The 17,774-nt window shown below is 45.6% G+C and overlaps 1 protein-coding gene across 21 annotated transcripts in view; it reads left to right on the top strand.

The window, feature by feature from the left end:
• Window positions 1-17,774, top strand: part of CLEC16A (C-type lectin domain containing 16A) — a 240,763-nt gene that overhangs the window by 61,621 nt on the left and 161,368 nt on the right. For all 21 annotated transcript variants that reach the window (XR_010115778.1, XM_055242568.2, XM_055242566.2 and 18 more), the window contains one exon: window positions 14,225-14,357. Coding sequence is in view for 20 of the 21 variants with exons in the window: in XM_055242568.2 (XP_055098543.1) it covers window positions 14,225-14,357 (133 nt within the window). In the remaining variant the exon portion in view is untranslated. The remainder of the gene's footprint in view (window positions 1-14,224; window positions 14,358-17,774) is intronic.

Here is a 17,774-nt window from a genome sequence, read left to right as displayed (position 1 = left end):
AATTCACATGATGACTATTTTTTGTAAGTGAAGATACGTTGATACTTGCAATTGCAAGATTTAGAAATCTAACTCAGACTGGCTTAAGCAAAGAGGGTGTTTAATGTTCATGTTCCTGGGAAGCTTGGACAGGACTGGGCCCAAGTGCGCTCACATCCTGCCAGCTTGGCCAGCAAGTGGAGAGAGGGGGCTTCTCCTTCCCAGTGTCTGCCACTGAAGTCCTAGGGCCAATGCTTGTGGGTACTGTGGGCCTAGCTTGGGTCCGCCCCCCACCCCCAGAGATATTCTGGACCAATTGGCCAGGCCCGCATGACAAATCTACACTACAGTGGCTCCCTCAGTAAAAAATGAGATGCATTTATCAGAAGCAAGGGGCGTGGATGCTCGGCCAGCAGAAATAGCAGATTTCCCTCTAGAAAGTCACACTGTATTTCTGGGTACTCCTCTTCTGTCTGAAGGCCATCTTCTGCCATCCTATTTTGAGATAGACATGTGGCTCTTTTCTCTTCCACATTATTTCTTCTCTAGAAGCTCCTTTCATTGTCCCTAGATCCATGGACTTGTCGACAGACAGACATGGTGACTCTTAAGGAAAGAGATGCTGACATCTGCCTCTGCATACCCTGCCAATCTCATTTTAGTAGTGACATTTTGACTTTAAAAGACAGGGGGAAAATACAGGAGTAAAAAAGGCATGTGGTCACGAGGCAGAGTTTTGCCATGACCCGATTTGGATATGGCATTAGTGTGTGTTTTGTTGTTGTTATTTTTTACAAATGCAGCACCCAGAATTCACACCTCCTCCAGATTTAAGCTCAGACAAGGAAGTTGTGTGAAATGAATATGCACCCCTGACCCATCCACTCCCTTCCCCAGTCTACAGAGGAATTTGCTCTGCCTCAGGTCCCAAGTAATGGGTGACTCTGCAACCGAGAAATCACAGGGCCCCTAAATTTGCAGAAATTAAATACTAAAAGAAGAAGGATGTCATCCTCCCTGTAGGCAAAGAAGCATTCACTTTGCCCAGGAAGGCAGACTTCCTAGGGTACATGGTTGTTTTTTAGCTTGCCCTTGAGTCTGAAAGGACAGTTCTCTCTTTTGGAATTTACTTGGAGCAGTAACTTGATAAGCATATCCGAGGGAGTGAATCCTTCAAACTCCTCATCTAAAAATGGGGCTGGACTACTGTTTTTTTTGCCTATGGAAAAAGTAATTGCCCGGCCTGACCTTCAAAGCCTACTCATTTGTTGAAATTCCAGTAAGGGCATGGAGTAAAGACGATAGGCCTTTGAACTTGCCAGGTTAGCTGGGTTTGAGAGGGTACCTGGGAGTTTAGAGACCCATCTTTGCCTTTTTCTTTTTATTTTGGAAGTCTCTACTGAAATGAGATGAAACCCGGCCTCATTTCCAGCCCCTCTTTCAAAATTAGAGCCAGCCCCAGGCCTGGCAGTGTCTTGGTTGGGGCAAGCCAGGGACTGACTATCGGAGAGTTGAGATCTGAATCCCAGCTCTGCCCCTGAACAGCTGTGTGGCTGTGGGCAAGTAATTGCCCTCTCTGCACTTCTCCACCTGTAGAGGGGACTTCCTAATGCCTGGGCCTCAGATTGTTGTAAGTGAGAACATCAACACTGTAGCATTCAGCTTGTGACACAGGAGCTTTCTACGAACCCTGGCCAAGGTGGAGGGCAGAGTGAGGCGCTGGAACAGCAATTTGAGTGTGGTTGCATGATCTCCGCTTGGGCACCAAGCACATTTCTGTGGGACCCATTTCTCTGTTAATTTCTACAGCTAGTAAGTGAGCTTAGTGAGTGTGCAGGTGTGAGTATGTGTGTGAGAGTGGGTGTGTGTGGACGTGTGTGTGTGATGGTGGGAAGAGAGGGAGAAGAAGGATCAGCAGGCCCAGGCGTTGCAGTAGAGAGATGTTGTGGGGCTGTCAGCTTTTCAGATGGGCTTAACTGGGATAAGGAGGAGGATTGGAGGTGAATTAGGACAAAGCCTCTGAAGAGCAACTTCCCGAAAACCGTTCTGAACTCAATCTCCTGCTGGGCAGTAGAAGATAATAAAAAAAAAAAGGAAGGGCTGCCCCCAGTACTTAGAGCACTTAGCGCACACACTCTTGGTCATTGTCAGGGGCTGTTTGCTTCTTGAAATTCTGCTAAAAAGCCAACCAATTACATGCAGGCGGTCCCTTATATCCTAGGTAACCAGCCAGGCGTCTTTCCCCTTAGCCTTCCTTTGAAGGTCTTCTTATTACCCTCTTGCCCTCTTTTTTCAGTCTGTCCTTGCTGTGATTGCTGGAATATGGAACACAGAGAGCAATTGAGAAAATCCTTGAATTTGTGAAGTCAAAGACTATTGGGAGGCCATGCCTGCCATTTCCCTGAAAAGCACTTCATTTACCAAATATTAATCAGATTCGAATGGACATCACCCGGGGCGAGTTGTTAAATTATTGCTGTAATTTGAAAAATGAGTGTGTCAGAGTATCAGGGAAGCTCAAGGATCTGGCCAGAGCTGTCATTTGGAGAGGCAGAAGTGGACGTCTTTGGGTGCTGAGGGCCCTCAGGACTCTCCTAGCCCACACCAGTGCCTCCCCACACAGGCACTACTTGGACAACAAGTGAAAAGATGTGACCTTCCCTGTTCCCTTTTTTTTTCTTTTTTTAAACTTGTGGTAAAATACGTATAACATAAAATTTACCATCTGAATCATTTCTAAGTGCACATTTCAGTAGTGTTAAGCACATTCGGCCAGGTGCGGTAGCTCACGCCTGTAATCCCAGCACTTTAGGAGGCCAAGGTGGGTGGATCACGAGGTCAGGAGATCGAGACCATCCTGGCCAACACGGTGAAACCCCGTCTCTACCAAAAAAAAATACAAAAAATTAGCCGGGCGTGGTGGCAGGTGCCTGTAGTCGCAGCTACTGGGGAGGCTGAGGAAGGAGAATGGCGTGAACCCAGGAGGTGGAGCTTGCAGTGAGCCGAGATTGTGCCACTGCACTCCAGCCTGGCCGACAGAGCGAGACTCTGTCTCAAAAAAAAGAAAAAAAGTACATTCACGTTGTATAACCATCACCACCATCTGTCTCCAGAACTCTTCATTTTTCATCTTGTAAAACCAAAACTGTGCCCATTTAATAACTCCCCACCCCACCCTTTGATGTTCTGTCTTTATGGGTTTGACTGCTCTAGGTCGTTTATTCAAATGGAATCATACAGTATTGTCTTTTATGCCTGGCTTGCATCACTTAGCATAAAGTCTTCAAGGTTCATTCATGTTGTAGCATGTGCTGGGATTTCCTTCTCTTTCTTATTTTTAGGCCGAATAATAATTCCATTATATGGCCGGACTACATTTCTTTATCCACTCTTCTTTTGATGGACGCTTGGATTGCTTCCACTTTGGGCTACTGGGAATAATGCCTCTATAAACATGGGTATACAGATCCATTCCTGCCTTTGAGGCTTTTGTAGAATTGATAGAGGCTGCGGAGGGTCTGGGTGGTACTGGCCAAAGCAAAATGAGTTGGAGATTTGAGTTCCTGCTCCCAGCTTTGCTGCCTCATGAGCTGTGGGATGGTAATCACATTACTCAGCTCCCAGAGGCTGGAAACTTCAGTTGTGTGATGGGGCCTGTACCACCTACAAGGTTAGGCACTGGAGTGTTGGAGATGACGGGCCATGGTGCCTGGCATGGGAACTGATACTGTGCAGGCACTCATTTCCACAACTCAAGGGGGCAGTGCAAAGAAAGGAGCCCACAGTGGCCTGGGGCAGAGACCCATCGCCTAATGCCTTGGTACTTCAGTTTCCGCTGCCTTAATACGCAGAGTTGAGGGTACATAGGTATTTCTCCCACTTCAGAATATGGAGATGGTTTTAGATGGTACAGGGAGAGCCTTAAAGAATATGGTGGCCAGGCGCAGTGGCTCACACCTGTAATCCCAGCACTTCGGGAGGCCAACACAAGAGGATCACCTGAACCCAGAAGTTCAAGACCAGCCAGGCAACATAGGGAGACCCTTGTCTGTACGAAAAATAAAAAATTAGCCAGTCGCACTGGTGCATGCCTGTAGTCCCAGCTACTCTGGAGGCTGAGGTGGAAGGATCCCTTGAGCCTGGGAGGTTGAGGCTACAGTGAACTGTGATCGTGCCACACACTCCAGCCGGGGTGACAGAGTGAGACCTTGTTTCTTAAAAAAAAGAAGATGGTGCAAGAGCTCTAATTCTAAATCACTTTCTCCAGGGCAGGGGATAGGGTGGGTGGGGGGAGCCTGCATATTTGCTGTGACAGGTATTTAATACTTGAATACCTCATCCATGTTTATGAATCTCCCTTTCTCAATGCACACAACAGGCCCTAGCACCTTTTTATTTATTCATCGTGTATATTTTTATAGTTGCTTTCTATTTATACTGGTTTTATGCTCATGGTAATTTTCCCAAACTTTTTGTTTGAAAATAATTTCAAATTTACAAAAGTTGCAAAACCAAAAATAGTATAAAGAACACCTGTTTACCCTTTACCCAGTTTCCCCCTGTAACATTTCATACCATTTACTTTCCTATTGTATTTTCTCTGTCTGCACACGCGCCCCACACACCCCACACACATTCATCATGCCCCTTCCTCCTGAAGCTTCATGAGCATTTGCTAAGATTAAGGTGTTCTCATTCATGAGCACAGCGCAGCTGTCAAATTCATAGTATTCTCCTGCTGTGTTCCTGTTGCATTGGCCTAATAATGTCTTTCTAGCATATTCTCTCCTCCAGTGCAAGGTCCAATCCAGAGGCGGGTGGTGCCTTCCGTTGTCACGCCTCCAGCCTCCCTTACTCCGGAACATTTCCACCGTCTCTTTCTCTTTTGTAACATTGACTTTTTTTTTTGAGGAATACAGAACCTCCTCCTTTTTTTGTTCTAATAAAACATCCTTTGTTTTGTCTTTGTCTGATGTGTCCTTGTGATTAGACTGAGGTTATGCATTCTTGGCTGGAACACGGCATGGGTGGTGTCATGTACTTCTCAGGGTGTCACATCTGGAGGCACATGATGTCCTTCTGTCCCTCTTGGGTGATGTTCATTTTGGTCACATGACTAAGGTGTTGCCCAGTTTCTGTATTGTGTAATGACCTTCCTTTTCTTCCCAACTAATAAGCAGTCCACAGGGAGACACTTTGGGATCATACAGATATTCAGCCCCTTGTTAAAATTCCCCCTTAGGTTTGGCATTTGTTGATGATTCTTGCCTGGTTCAGTCACTACCATGATGGGCAGGAAAAGATAATTTTCCACCTTCAGCATTCTCTCTGTGTTTAAAAGTCAGCCCTTGGCATTCTGTTGTAAGCAAGACCTTTCCCTTCTCATTTATTTATTTATTTATTATTGGTGTGGACTCATGGATTCCAATTTTCTAATGGTTTATAGTGCATTACTGTATTTAATTATTTTGGTGCTTAAATTGTCCCAGAGTTGGCCTGCAGGAACCCTTTCAAGCTGGCTGTCATGTGCTTGCCCAGTGATTTTTTGAGCAGTCTCTTACACTTTCTGGCATAACATGGTGTTCTGTGTTCATCTAGTACCTCCTCTGCCTATCCCTGGAATTAACCGTTTCTCTGGCTCCTGTCCGTGGGCAGGGGTATTAGAGGCCAAGATTTGGGCACTGGATGTGCTCATTGCTACTGAGGTATCTTTGCAGTTTGGCCCCTTCAGTGGACAAAGCTAGGAAATCTATGTATGTACATATACAAAGTGTACATTTATACGTGCCTACATATACATACATATAAACATGCGTACACACACGTATTTTAGAAATCATATGTTCATACCATTACCCCCAATTCCAGTGAATTTACGGGTTTTTTTTTTTCTTGTCCTCTCCCATCTTAGATTTGTATGTTTCTTCTTGTGCACTGAGAGCCCTGACTCTTAACAACATCTACTCACTGATTTCGCCCAATCCTATAATGCATCTAAAAGCTTCAGAATTGCTTCACTTAGAGTTGTTTATTGCTTAAAAAACAGTTGAGGATGTTTTTGCAATTTTCCCTCCCCTATGCCCACCCCAATACTTTACTTATCCCCAAATAGAGGATATATAGCTGAGCACACTAAGTCCTCACTGAATATCATGGATAGGTTCTTAGAAACTGTGACCTTAAGGGAAATGATGTTTAAAGAAACCAATTTTACCATAAATGAGTTGATATCAACAGGACTTAAGTTCATGTGGCATACTTCTGGTCACGAAAACATATCTAACTTCTAAGTAAAGGCCCAAAACACTTCTAGCATTAAACATTGAAATAAATGTGAGCTGAACATACACTTAAGAAAGATTTATGGGCCGGGCGTGGTGGCTTACACCTGTCATCCCAGTGCTTTGGGAAGCCGAGGCGGGCAGATCATGAGGTCAGGAGATCGAGACGATCCTGGCTAATATGGTGAAACCCTGTCTCTACTAAAACTGCAAAAAATTAGCCGGGCAGAATGACACGTGCCTGTAGTCCCAGCTACTTGGGAGGCTGAGGCAGGAGAATGGCATGAACCCGGGAGGTGGAGTTTACAGTGAGCGGAGATCACGCCACTGCACTCCAGCCTGGGCGACAGAGTGAGACTCCATCTCAAAAAAAAAAAAAAAAAAAAAAAGATTTATTAAAACATGTAAGATAATTACTTACCCAATTTTTGGTGAGTTAATGAATGAACAGCAGTCATGGTGGTGGTGGGTTAAATCAAGGAATAAATGTTTGCAAAGTGAAAAATCGTAAGGAGCACCTCCTGCCTGCACGAGGTTCAAAAACAATCACAGATCTGGTAGGCTTGCTGAATGCTTCACTGAATGCTTTCATACCACATCATTTATTGTCGTGCATTTGTATTATTGTCTACTTTATGAATTGTATTTGACAATCGTTTGTATTCATTTATCTTCCAACTCGCATATTTCCAGTTTAGGATCTTGTATGACTGGAGCCTGGGTACCTCAGGACGCCAGGTGGGAGCCAACTCTGGACAGGCACCATCCTGTCACAGGGCAAACTGACACGCCCCCACACTCACTCAGACTACGCCTGTGTAGACATGCCAGGGAACCTAACATGTACATCTCTGGGATGAGGGAGGAAACCAGAATACGTGGCAAAAACCCATGCAGACATGATGAGAACATGCAGACTCCACATAGACAGTGGCTGGGACTGGGAATCAGTTTTTTTCTTTTTATTTTCATCCATGTTATAATGCAACAATGTTGAATGAAATGATGTTATTCAAAGAGCTGCTGTATTGTTGTTTATAAGCTACTCGGATTAGTCTGAGCATCCTCCCTTTCCCCATTCAGAGTGGATTTGGTATTCATTTAAAATAAATTTGGATTCAGGCTAGGCATGGTGGCTCACACCTGTAATCCCACCACTTTGGGAGGCTGAGGTGGGCAGATCATTTGAAGTCAGGAGTTTGAGACCAGCCTGGCAAACATGGTGAAACCCCATCTCTGCTAAAAATACAAAAATGAGGCCAGGTGTGCTGGCTCACACCTGTAATCCCAGCACTTTGGGAGGCCAAGGCAGGCAGATCATTTGAGGTCAGGAGTTCGAGACCAACCTGACCAACATGGTGGCGCCCTGTCTCTACTAAAAATACAAAAAAATTAGCCAGGCGTGGTGATGCGTACCTGTAGTCCCTGCTATTCGGGAGGCTGAGGCTGGAGAACCTCATTAGACCGGGAGGTGGAGGTTGCAGTGAGCCAAGATCATGCCACTGCACTCCAGCCTAGGCGATGGAGTGAGACTCTGTCTCAAAAATAAATAAATAAGTAAAAATACATAAATGAGCCAGGCATGGTGGCGCACACCTGTAATCCTAGCTACTTGGGAGGCCGAGGCAGGAGAATTGCTTGAACTTGGGAGGCAGAAGTTGTACTGAGCTGAGATCATGCCACTGCACTCCAGCCTGGGCAACAGAGTGAGGCTCTGTTTCAAAAAAAATAAGAATAAAAATAAGAAATTTGGATTCTTTTTTAAAATTTCCAGTTTAGGCTTCTTCCTTCTCATTCTCATTGATTTAATTTTCATTTAAAAAATGCATGGAATATTAGCAAACTGAAGTATCCTTCCTCCTTTCCACATCCCTTTCATTTCATTCCTGCCGTCTCTTATAGATAACCAACTCGATTTTGTACAGAAGAATCCTTCCTGTGTTTCTTTCTGTAAAAATAAGCATATTTGTTTATGTTTTCTTCTTTTCCTTTCTTAAGTACAGGGTAGCATATGTGTTCCTTCCACTTAGCAATATCTCCGGAAATTATTCCATATCAGTTCTCAGATCTTCTTCATTCCTTTTTACAAGCTGTGCTTGTGTATGTACCATGGTTGATTCAATCGGTCTGTTATGCCTGGGCATTTAGGTAGTTTCCAGTGTTTTGCAATTACAAATAATATAGTGAATATCCTTGTGCGTGTACATTTTCATACTTCCAGAGGTGTGTCTTGTGGAGAAATACCTACAAGTGGGCTGCTAGGTTGTAGAGTATAATGGTGATTTAAAGTTTCCTTTTAAGCTTTATTTAAGTGAAAAAAAAAATGTAAGTTCAAATGAAATGAAAAATAGTACAGGTGACACAGAGACATGACAGAAATCATAAAAGCAAGCAAATAACTGAAGTTTGAGCAAAACGGGCTAAACTATCGCTTCAGTCCCTTCAAACTCCAAATAGTATCATGACTGAGGTTCAGTCAGAGCCCTCTGGGAATCCAGCCTCAGCGCCTCAGTCCCGGCTTTGGAGACCATAGGTGGAACTCTGTATCCACATAGCCTACTGAGCTGCTTTCCTTGGTGGCAGCAGTGTGGCGCCTTCACCTTGGGAGGGAGGCTGGCCAGTGACAGCAGGGATGACTGGAGTTGAGTCCCACAGTGGCACAGAACCATGCCGACTTCAGGTGTAGCACTACGAGGGGTTCCCTGTGACCCTGATCATCAGGAGAGGTCAAGTCCTCTTTGATATCCTCTTCCAAAGATGGTACTCACTTTAAAGCAGTAAGAATCTAGGGAGCCTTTTCCCCTAGAAACCTGCTACCAACTAGTCCCATGCCCACGTAGCACTTTGCATAGAACTTCAGGGAGTTGGCAGACCTATAAGGTTGTTTCAGTACCTATAAGAGTTGTTTGGATAAAACTATCAAAAAGAAGAGCAAGAAACCTTTCCTTGACATTTGAAGATCTGATCAGCATTCATCTAGAAAATTAAGTGGAGCCACTCCCTCTACAGCTGTGCTAGCTGGATGAGGACTGTGAGGTGCAGCTGTGGGCACAGGTGTCACAGCCAGGGTTTGGAAATCCCATTTTGTGTGGAGAGGCCCATGTGGGCCTGGTTCTACGCCAAGATGTGACATGGGGGTTGGGGGTGAGGAAGGGGGAGCGGTCCTGGCTTCACTGCTGCACTTCCAGCAGTGTTAAGAGTCACTGCACTTCTGGGTTTCTGTGCACTCATATTCAGTATCCAGGGTTGGACCAGCCGGTGGTTTTCAGGCAGTTTTGTGTAAAGCCATAGAATTCCAGAAAGGGTCCTCTGTGGAGTGCACAAGGGAGCCCATGGCAGTCAGAGGCTTTTGATGCCCACCACCGTTTCCTGGAGCAGCTCTGCGCTCATCCGCTGACTGTGGTGGGATGCCCTGGAAAATTGTCCTTCAAATTAGTATTCAGCTGCTTAAAAAAAAGTTTGATGAGCTTGGTGCTGAATTGTCGTTACCCTCTTCTCTGCTCTGGAATTCTGCTGGTGTCCGAGATTAAGCCAGAAAGGGGACAACTACATCACAAAGCTTGGCCTCCAGGCCAGGGCACTGGGGCTTGGCCCTGTAACCTTAGGGAGTACTTGGAGCTGAGTTCCCACTGTGTCAACCAACCAGGGCAGAGCTGAGCCTGGGGAAGGAGAACTTGCAGCTGTAGGGGAGGTGGGCCTATACCACGTCCTCTGCCTTACAGGACAGAGGCCAGAGGCTGGGAGACAAGGAGGAGGCTGGCCTCACAGGCTTGCTTTGGAGTCTTCAGATGTCTGAGGGCAAGCCTTGTTAGTAAACACAAGCAAACATATATATATGACATTTAAGTGTACATCTCCCAAATATGTGTAATAATTTATGTATTATAAATTATATATAATATGATCATGCTAGTGTTATTGACAGTATAAAACAAAATAGATTTTAAAAGATGAGAAGCGTTAAAAGACCTACTGCCTAGGGAATCATCTTGCATGCCCACTGAGATCCATACTTACTTTGGAGATGACCAGGGTAGTTGGAGGGCACTAGGTGCCTGAAGGAGGCTGGTGAAGGTGAAAATGGGAGAAAGGAAAGAGTAATGTTTCCCAGACAGCAGTCTGCACCACATTTGAGCTCTTTATTTTTTTTCTTTTTTTTTTTTTTTTTGAAACAGAGTCTCACTCTGTCACCCAGGCTGGAGTGCAGTGGCCCAATCTTGGCTCACTGCAACCCCCACCTCCTGGGTTCAAGCGATTCTCATGCCTCAGCCTCCCGAGTAGTTGGGATTACAGGTGCCCGCGACCATACCCAGCTAATTTTTGTGACAGGTTTCACCATGTTGGCCAGGCTGATCTCGAACTCCTGACCTCAAGGGATCCTCCTGCCTCGGCCTCCCAAAATGCTAGGATTACAGGCATGAGCCTCCACGCGCAGCCCACATTCCAGCTCTTGGCCATATCTGTGTACTGTTTGCTCTGCTGTTTACTGGATAGCTTTCTTTAAACTGATTCACTTGTTTTTTTCCCAAAATTTAGCCTTATTCTAAGCACTAATATCCACAGAAGGCTTTCTGTGCAGCTAGAATTTTCTTCCAATGCACAATGAAATAAGTACAAAACTATGCAAACAAAGCATTTGTCTACACACCACTTAGAAAGTACTGTTGGCCCCCACCTATGTGATGGTGCCCGCCCTGTGGGAGACTCTGATCTTCGGCATCTGACTTCAGATCAGATGAGAGGGAAGGGGGATGGTGAGAGTGAACCTCACATAGGGCCAGGGCCCATGTGAATATCGGGGGGGTGCTCCTCCATGCCAAGGGGTGCCTGCAGGTACAGTCATGCCTAACAGTCTGGGGAGAGTCTCGTGGGGCATGAGATATCTCCCCACGAGGACACTTTGTGCCCACGTTGATCACAGACTTTGTCGGGGAGTGGCCCACCCCGCCTCAGATTGCAGCCACCATGAATCATTGCCACCCGGGCCTGCTGCCAAAACATCTCGTGTTGGGTTAGACCATTCATTCATTTATCACTTATTGTGTGCCTGCTCTGTACCAGACACTGGATTAGATAGTGGAGAACAAGACACATAAGACAGCTACAAAACCCCTGTTCTAGTGGAGGAAGGCAGATAGTAAAGAAGCAAAACAATAGAGAATAAAAGAGCCAAGTCGCAATAAATGATATTATTATTAAGTAAAATCAAGATAAGGGGGAGGAAGGACAAATCTCCTCTACAGAAGAATGCCAAATAATTTATGGAGATATGCAAAGAGGTTTCAGAACCTAATGCCCCATTCTCTAAGTGTGGCCTGTGTTTACTGACTTTCTTCCACAGTATGGTATGGAAGGAGGAGGAAAAGTGACTTCACAGTGGCGAAAGCTGATGAACATTAGCGTGGCCAAGTTTTGGAGATTAACATCAACAGTTATAAGTCATGTTGATAGTATGTGCCCTGATAGGATGTGATAAGAAGGGTACTTCCCCTCTGTGGTCCCCCTCCTCAAAACCTGTAACCCCAGTCTAAATAGCAGAAAGACATTGGACAAACCCAGATTGAGGGACTCTGGAGAATGCCTGACCAGTACTCCTCAAAATGTCCAGGTCATGACAAGCAAGGACAGTCTGAGAAACATCACATCCAGATGAACCTAAGAATGAGGAATCAATGTAAAAGGGATCCTGGAACACAAAAAAGACATTGGGAAAAACTAATGAAATCTGCCCAAAGTGTAGAGTTTAGTTTAGTTAATAATAATTTTTAAAGAGGTATAAAAAAAAAAAGGCAGATGAAGGCCGTTGTGGTGGTTCACGCCTGTAATCCCAGCACTTTGGGAGGCCAAGGTGGGAGGATCATTTGAGCTCAGAAGTTTGAGACCAGCCTGGGCAACACAGTGAGACCCCATCTCTACAAAAATTTAAAAATTAGCCGGGTGTGGTGGCACATACCTGTGTTCCTAGCTACTCAGGAGCCCAAGTGGGCAAGGCTACATTGAGCCATGATCACACCACTGCACTCTAGCCTGGGTGACAGAGCAAGACCCTGTCTCAAAAAAAAAAAAAAAAAAAAAAAAAAAAGGTGAAGAGGGCGTCCAGAAAGATGTCTCCGTGGAGGCGACATGTGAGCTGAGCCTTGAATGTTGCACCCCAGTCACACCTGGCTAGGAGAGACCTGAGGTGAGAGCCTTCCAGGCAGAGGAAATTACTGTGTAAAGATCCTTGCATAGAAATAAGCTTGGGCCAGGCGCGATAGCTCACGCCTGTAATCCCAGCACTTTGGGAGGCTGAGACGGGTGGATCATGAGGTCAGGAGATGGAGACCATCCTGGCTAACACGGTGAAACCCTGTCTGTAATAAAAATACAAAAGATTAGCTGGGCGTGGTGGCAGGTGCCTGTAGTCCCAGCTACTCAGGAGGCTGAGACAGGAGAATGGTGTGAACCCGGGAGGCGGACCTTGCAGTGAGCCGAGATCATGCTACTGCACTCCAGCCTGGGCGACAGAGCAAGATTCCATCTCAAAAAAAAAAAAAAAAAAAAGAGACAAGCTTGGGACGTTCAAGAGATAGTGAGAAGCCCAGCACAGCTGGAGCAGCGTGAGCCAGCCAGGCAGGGACGGCCAGGAGGTAAGGTCAGAGGTGGACAGGGGCCAGGCCGTGTGTTTGCATTTCATCTTCAGAGGGATGGATAGGCACTGGGAGTTTTGAACAGAGGAGTGACATGAGCTAATTTCTTTAAAATCACTCGGGTTTGTGTGGGGAATACATTAGGGTGGCAGAAGAGGTGGCAGAGGTCCCTGCATGAGCCAGGGGGGAGGGAGACCATGGCAGGGGCTGTGTCTGAGCCCAAGGTATGTGTTCACATCCCTCTGGAAAAGTGCAGGTTCACATTTTGTCATCTCTTTTAACCCCCTATATGTCTCCCGAAGGTGGGGAAAAAGATGTGAACTCTGAGTTCTGAGGGCTGTTTGAAAGTCCACACCCACACAGCCAAGAACTCTATGATGGGGACACCATAAAGCCCAACCCTCGTCCACCTTTAATTCAAAATGTTTTCTTTGGTGGTTCATAACTTTCTCTGAAAAATAAAAATGCACACCATGCTTAAGTTGATTGATACAGGTTACCCTTGTTTAATGGGGAGAAAAAATGAGGTTCCTAATCTCTCTCTGCCTTCTGGAAGTTGGAAGTAGGAAAGGAAAACAAAAGGTTTCAGTCACATCAGAGCTTTCTATTAAAAATGTAAGCAGCTTTAGGCCAGGCACGGTGGCTCACGCCTGTAATCCCAACACTTTGGGAGGCCGAGGTGGGCGGATCACCTGAGGTGAGGAGTTCGAGAGCAGCCTGACCAACATGGCGAAACCCTGTCTCTACGAAAAATAACAAAAATTAGCTGGGTGTGGTGGCGGGTGCCTGTAATCCCAGCTACTCAGGAGGCTGAGACAGGAGAATCACTTGAACCCTGGAGGCGGAGGTAGCAGTGAGCTGAGATTGCGCCACTGCCCTCCAGCCTGGGTGACAAGAGCGAGACTCCGTCTCAAAAAAAAAAAAAAAAAAAAAGTAAGGAGCTTTAGAATATTGTCAGTGAGGTTGATTATGTTTATCAACCACGTATCATATCTTCTCAGCTGCCTCAGATCCCTTGGGAAGGAAATGTGGTATCAATAAAGTAAAAAAGACCATTTTAAACTCTTGAAATAGAATAGATGATTGCAATTTGTGTTTTGTTGTCAAAAACAGAAACACATTTCTTGGTGTTGCCGTGATGAATGGAAAGAGAGGCTCCTGCCTCTGTCTTATTTCCATCCCAATGTGTCGCTGGTGTTCAGGTCACTGCTGACGGACATGTGCTTGACGTGTTTGCAGTCATTTATGCATATTTATTCTCCAACATGAGCATGTGCATACATCTAGGGCTGAAAAGCTGTCTGGACTCATCCCAGTCTCCATTTTGGCTTCCAGAGATCGAGATGGTGATCATGGAGCGTAGCAAGCTCTCAGAGCTGGCTGCCAGCACCTCCGTGCAGGAGCAGAACACCACGGACGAGGAGAAGAGCGCTGCCGCCACCTGCTCCGAAAGCACGCAATGGAGCAGGTAGCTGCTGAGAAGCCCATGCTGAGTGCTGTCTCGGGGAAAAGGAGAGGGCTCAGTGGGGAGGTTGAGCCCTAGGGCCAGAGCCTCTTCTGTCCCTCAGCCTGACCGTGCTGCCCCCCTTTCTTTCCCTGCTTCTCCAGCTCTGGCCACCCAGAGGCATGGAGACAGAGCCATCACTCAACACTGTAATGCTCACTCACTTGCAAAGAGATTCGCCAGGATAGCACAACTCTCCCTGCCCCACTCCTGGCACTTTGGAGCTTGGCTCTGTCTAAAGGACATGGGTTGCTTCACACTGGCTGCTCCTAGAAATGCTCTGCTGCTCCGAGGAAGGATCCCCTCAGTAGCTGGGCTTGGATCTCCCTGCCTGGTTCATTCCCTGTCCCGCACACACATACACGTACCCCATCTATAGGGCCTGCCCTCTTGACTCGGCCACATGAGTTGGTGCTGCCATCCACCTTTGACTTTTTGCCTGATGGTTCATTTCATCGATGGCCATCTGTAGCTACGTCTTCTTAAACCTGGGTGACCCCACATTTCCTGGAACCTTGCCATAGCACCAGCCCCTCCACGATGGGATTGGAGGGAAGGCTACTCCCAGTGTATGCTGGGAGGTGGTAGCAGGGCTTCTTCATTTCAGAGTTATTTCCTTATCTTGCAGCCCCACCGCACAGACCCCTGCAACAGCCTCTTGATTAGCACTACCTTCCTGTTCATAAATGCACCACACCAGGATTTCTCTGTCAGCCTGCGAGGCATTCACTTCCTCAGCCCCTAGGGAGGGGTGGTGGAAATACATATGGCCCCCCCATCCTCTTTAGTAATCCAACTTCAAGTGAAGATGTGAAGTCCATTAATTTTTTTCCTCCATATCTTATTTGTCTCTTTGTTTGGCAAACGTTTCAATGACTTAATAGACGGGATTAATTTTTATCCGATGTGCAAGGGACCCATTTTATTTTTTGCTAAATAAAAAAACAGTGGAGTCCAAAGACCTTTTAGATTTTACTTCACAGCAAAAAATGTAACTCCCAAAGCTCTGAAAAATAAGGAAGTAATTCTAAACACAGAAGGTTGGGGACAACCTTGGCACAGCGTTCTTTAGACTCTAAATAATTAGAAGAGCCCCAAATAACCAGTAGTGGGGTGGTGCTTAAGCAAAGGAAGAGGTATCTGCTTAATAGGAGATCACGCCAGGCATGGTTGTTCACACCTGAAATCCCAGCACTTTGGGAGGCCAAGGCGGGAGGATCACTGGAACCCAGGAGTTTGTGACTGGTCTAGTCACATAGTGAGACCCCATCTTTGCAAAAAAATTAAAAAATTAGCCGGGCATGGTAGCAGGTTGCCTGTAGTCCCGGCTACTTGAGAGGCTGAGGTGGGAGATTGCTTGAGCCAGAGAGGTCAAGGCTGCAATGCACTATGATTGCACCACTGCACTCTAGCCTGGGCAACAGAATGAGACTCTGTCTCAAAGAATATCAGCTGCTGCTTTTAGGTGAATACTGTCATGATGTCTTCAGTTCCTTAGGATTTGATAAATGGAAACAGAACATACTTTTCGTAGTATGGTAATACTGTAGCTTTGCTAATGGAAGAAAAATACCCACGTATTCCTCCTGCCACCAAAAAAAGGGTTAAAAAACAGACCAAAATGTTATGTTTGAATATTGGGGTTGATGACTTCTTTTTTTCTGAATTTTGGTGGAGAGAAGGGTTTTCTTAGAGTTGATTGAGATTGTTTCTTAACTTTGGGCATCTTGAAGCACAATGGCTTCTAATGGAAGCTGATTCCGTTGCCTTGAGTTAGGCCGCATGCAGACCTGGGAATCCGGGCCAGATCTCTGCTAGACTCTGAGACTGAATGCCAGGGTAGAGACTGGCCCAGGTGGAGAGCGGCCTTCTCCTTTGTCAAGGTATCGAGTTGCAGCTTGTAAGAAACTGCCACTGCCCTCTGTCCCCCCACTTCCTGGCAGGGAGGGAGGGAGGCAGGGAGTGGGAGGGAAGGTGGCCATTTGTTCTCTAGGCTGTGAATTGGATCTTGGCATTGGTCCACTTGCCCCAAGAAACAGCATGCTAAAAAACAGACTTTTTATATTCCCTATATATTATGGGCTCTATCTGCACTGGGGGTTAAATATAGGCCTAAGAGGCCGGGTGCAGTGGCTCACGCCTGTAATCCCGGCACTTTGGGAGACCAAGGTGGGCAGATCACAAGGTCAGGAGATCGAGACCATCCTGGCTAACAGGGTGAAACCCCGTCTCTACTAAAAATACTAAAAATTAGGTGGGTGTGGTGGTAGGTGCCTGTGGTCCCAGCTACTCAGGAAGCTGAGGCAGGAGAATGGTGTGAACCCGGGAGGCAGAGCTTGCAGTGAGCCGAGATCACGCCACTGCACTCCAGCCTGGGCAACAGAGCGAGATTCTATCTCAAAAACAAACAAACAAACAACAACAAAAATATATATATATATATATATATATGCCTAAGAAACTTAAAGCTTTCAAAACATTGTTTCTTTTCTTAAAAAAAAAAAAAAGTTTAAAATTATGAAAGTATGCAAAATCTTGAAAAGCGTAAAGAGGGGGAAAAAAGTCTTCATTGCTAGCATTCAAAGTCAGTGGGACTACCATTTGGGTTATTTTTTACTGGTTTTTTTTTTTTCTTCCGATGTGAACTTTCTGGGAATTTCACCCTCTCTTCTCCCAGAAGCTTGGACTGTATTGTGTCTATAATTTTGTATTCCTCTTTTTTTTCCATCTAATATCAACTCCCAAGCAAACTTTTCACCTTATTCTACCCTGTGTAAACAAAACACTTAATGGTTTTATAATACTTCATCTCATAAAAGATGGTACCCACCCAGCTATTGGCATTTGGTTATTCGTATTATTCCCAAATGGAAATATAATCCAAATTTCAAGCAGCTGGTTTACAAGAAAATGTTATCCTACCCCTAAGTTTGCAAGTGTTCTTGCTGGAGGCTTTCAGAACTCAAATCTACACATGGCAAAACTATTAACACATCTGAAAGGTGGTGCCCCATCTGGGGCTGTGGAGAAATGAGGACAGAACATAAATGTCCCCTTTAAGATTTTCTTTTTCTTTTTAGTTTTTGTGTGTCACGTGTGTGTTTGAAATGTTATGACAAGGACATTTTTCCTTTTTTTTTTTTTTGCATTTTTCAATGAAATATTTTGTATCAGAGATACATATATAGAGTCAAAAATTCAAAAGTGTGTCAAAGGTTATATAGTGAACACTGCCTGTTTCTCCACAGTCCCCTTTAACTCCCCACAGGCATCCAATGTTCATTGGAGCTTGGGTGTCCTTCCAGAAATTAAATGTGCCCTTGGTCACTCATGAAGGTGCTCTGTTCTCTTGGCCTCAGCCTGGCATTCAGAGGGGGCAGC

The sequence above is a fragment of the Symphalangus syndactylus genome, chromosome 14, assembly GCF_028878055.3.
Source record: "Symphalangus syndactylus isolate Jambi chromosome 14, NHGRI_mSymSyn1-v2.1_pri, whole genome shotgun sequence".
Taxonomy (NCBI): Eukaryota; Metazoa; Chordata; class Mammalia; order Primates; family Hylobatidae; genus Symphalangus; species Symphalangus syndactylus.
The sequence above is the reverse complement of the archived record's forward strand: the minus strand, read 5'-3'. Positions and strand labels throughout refer to the sequence as shown.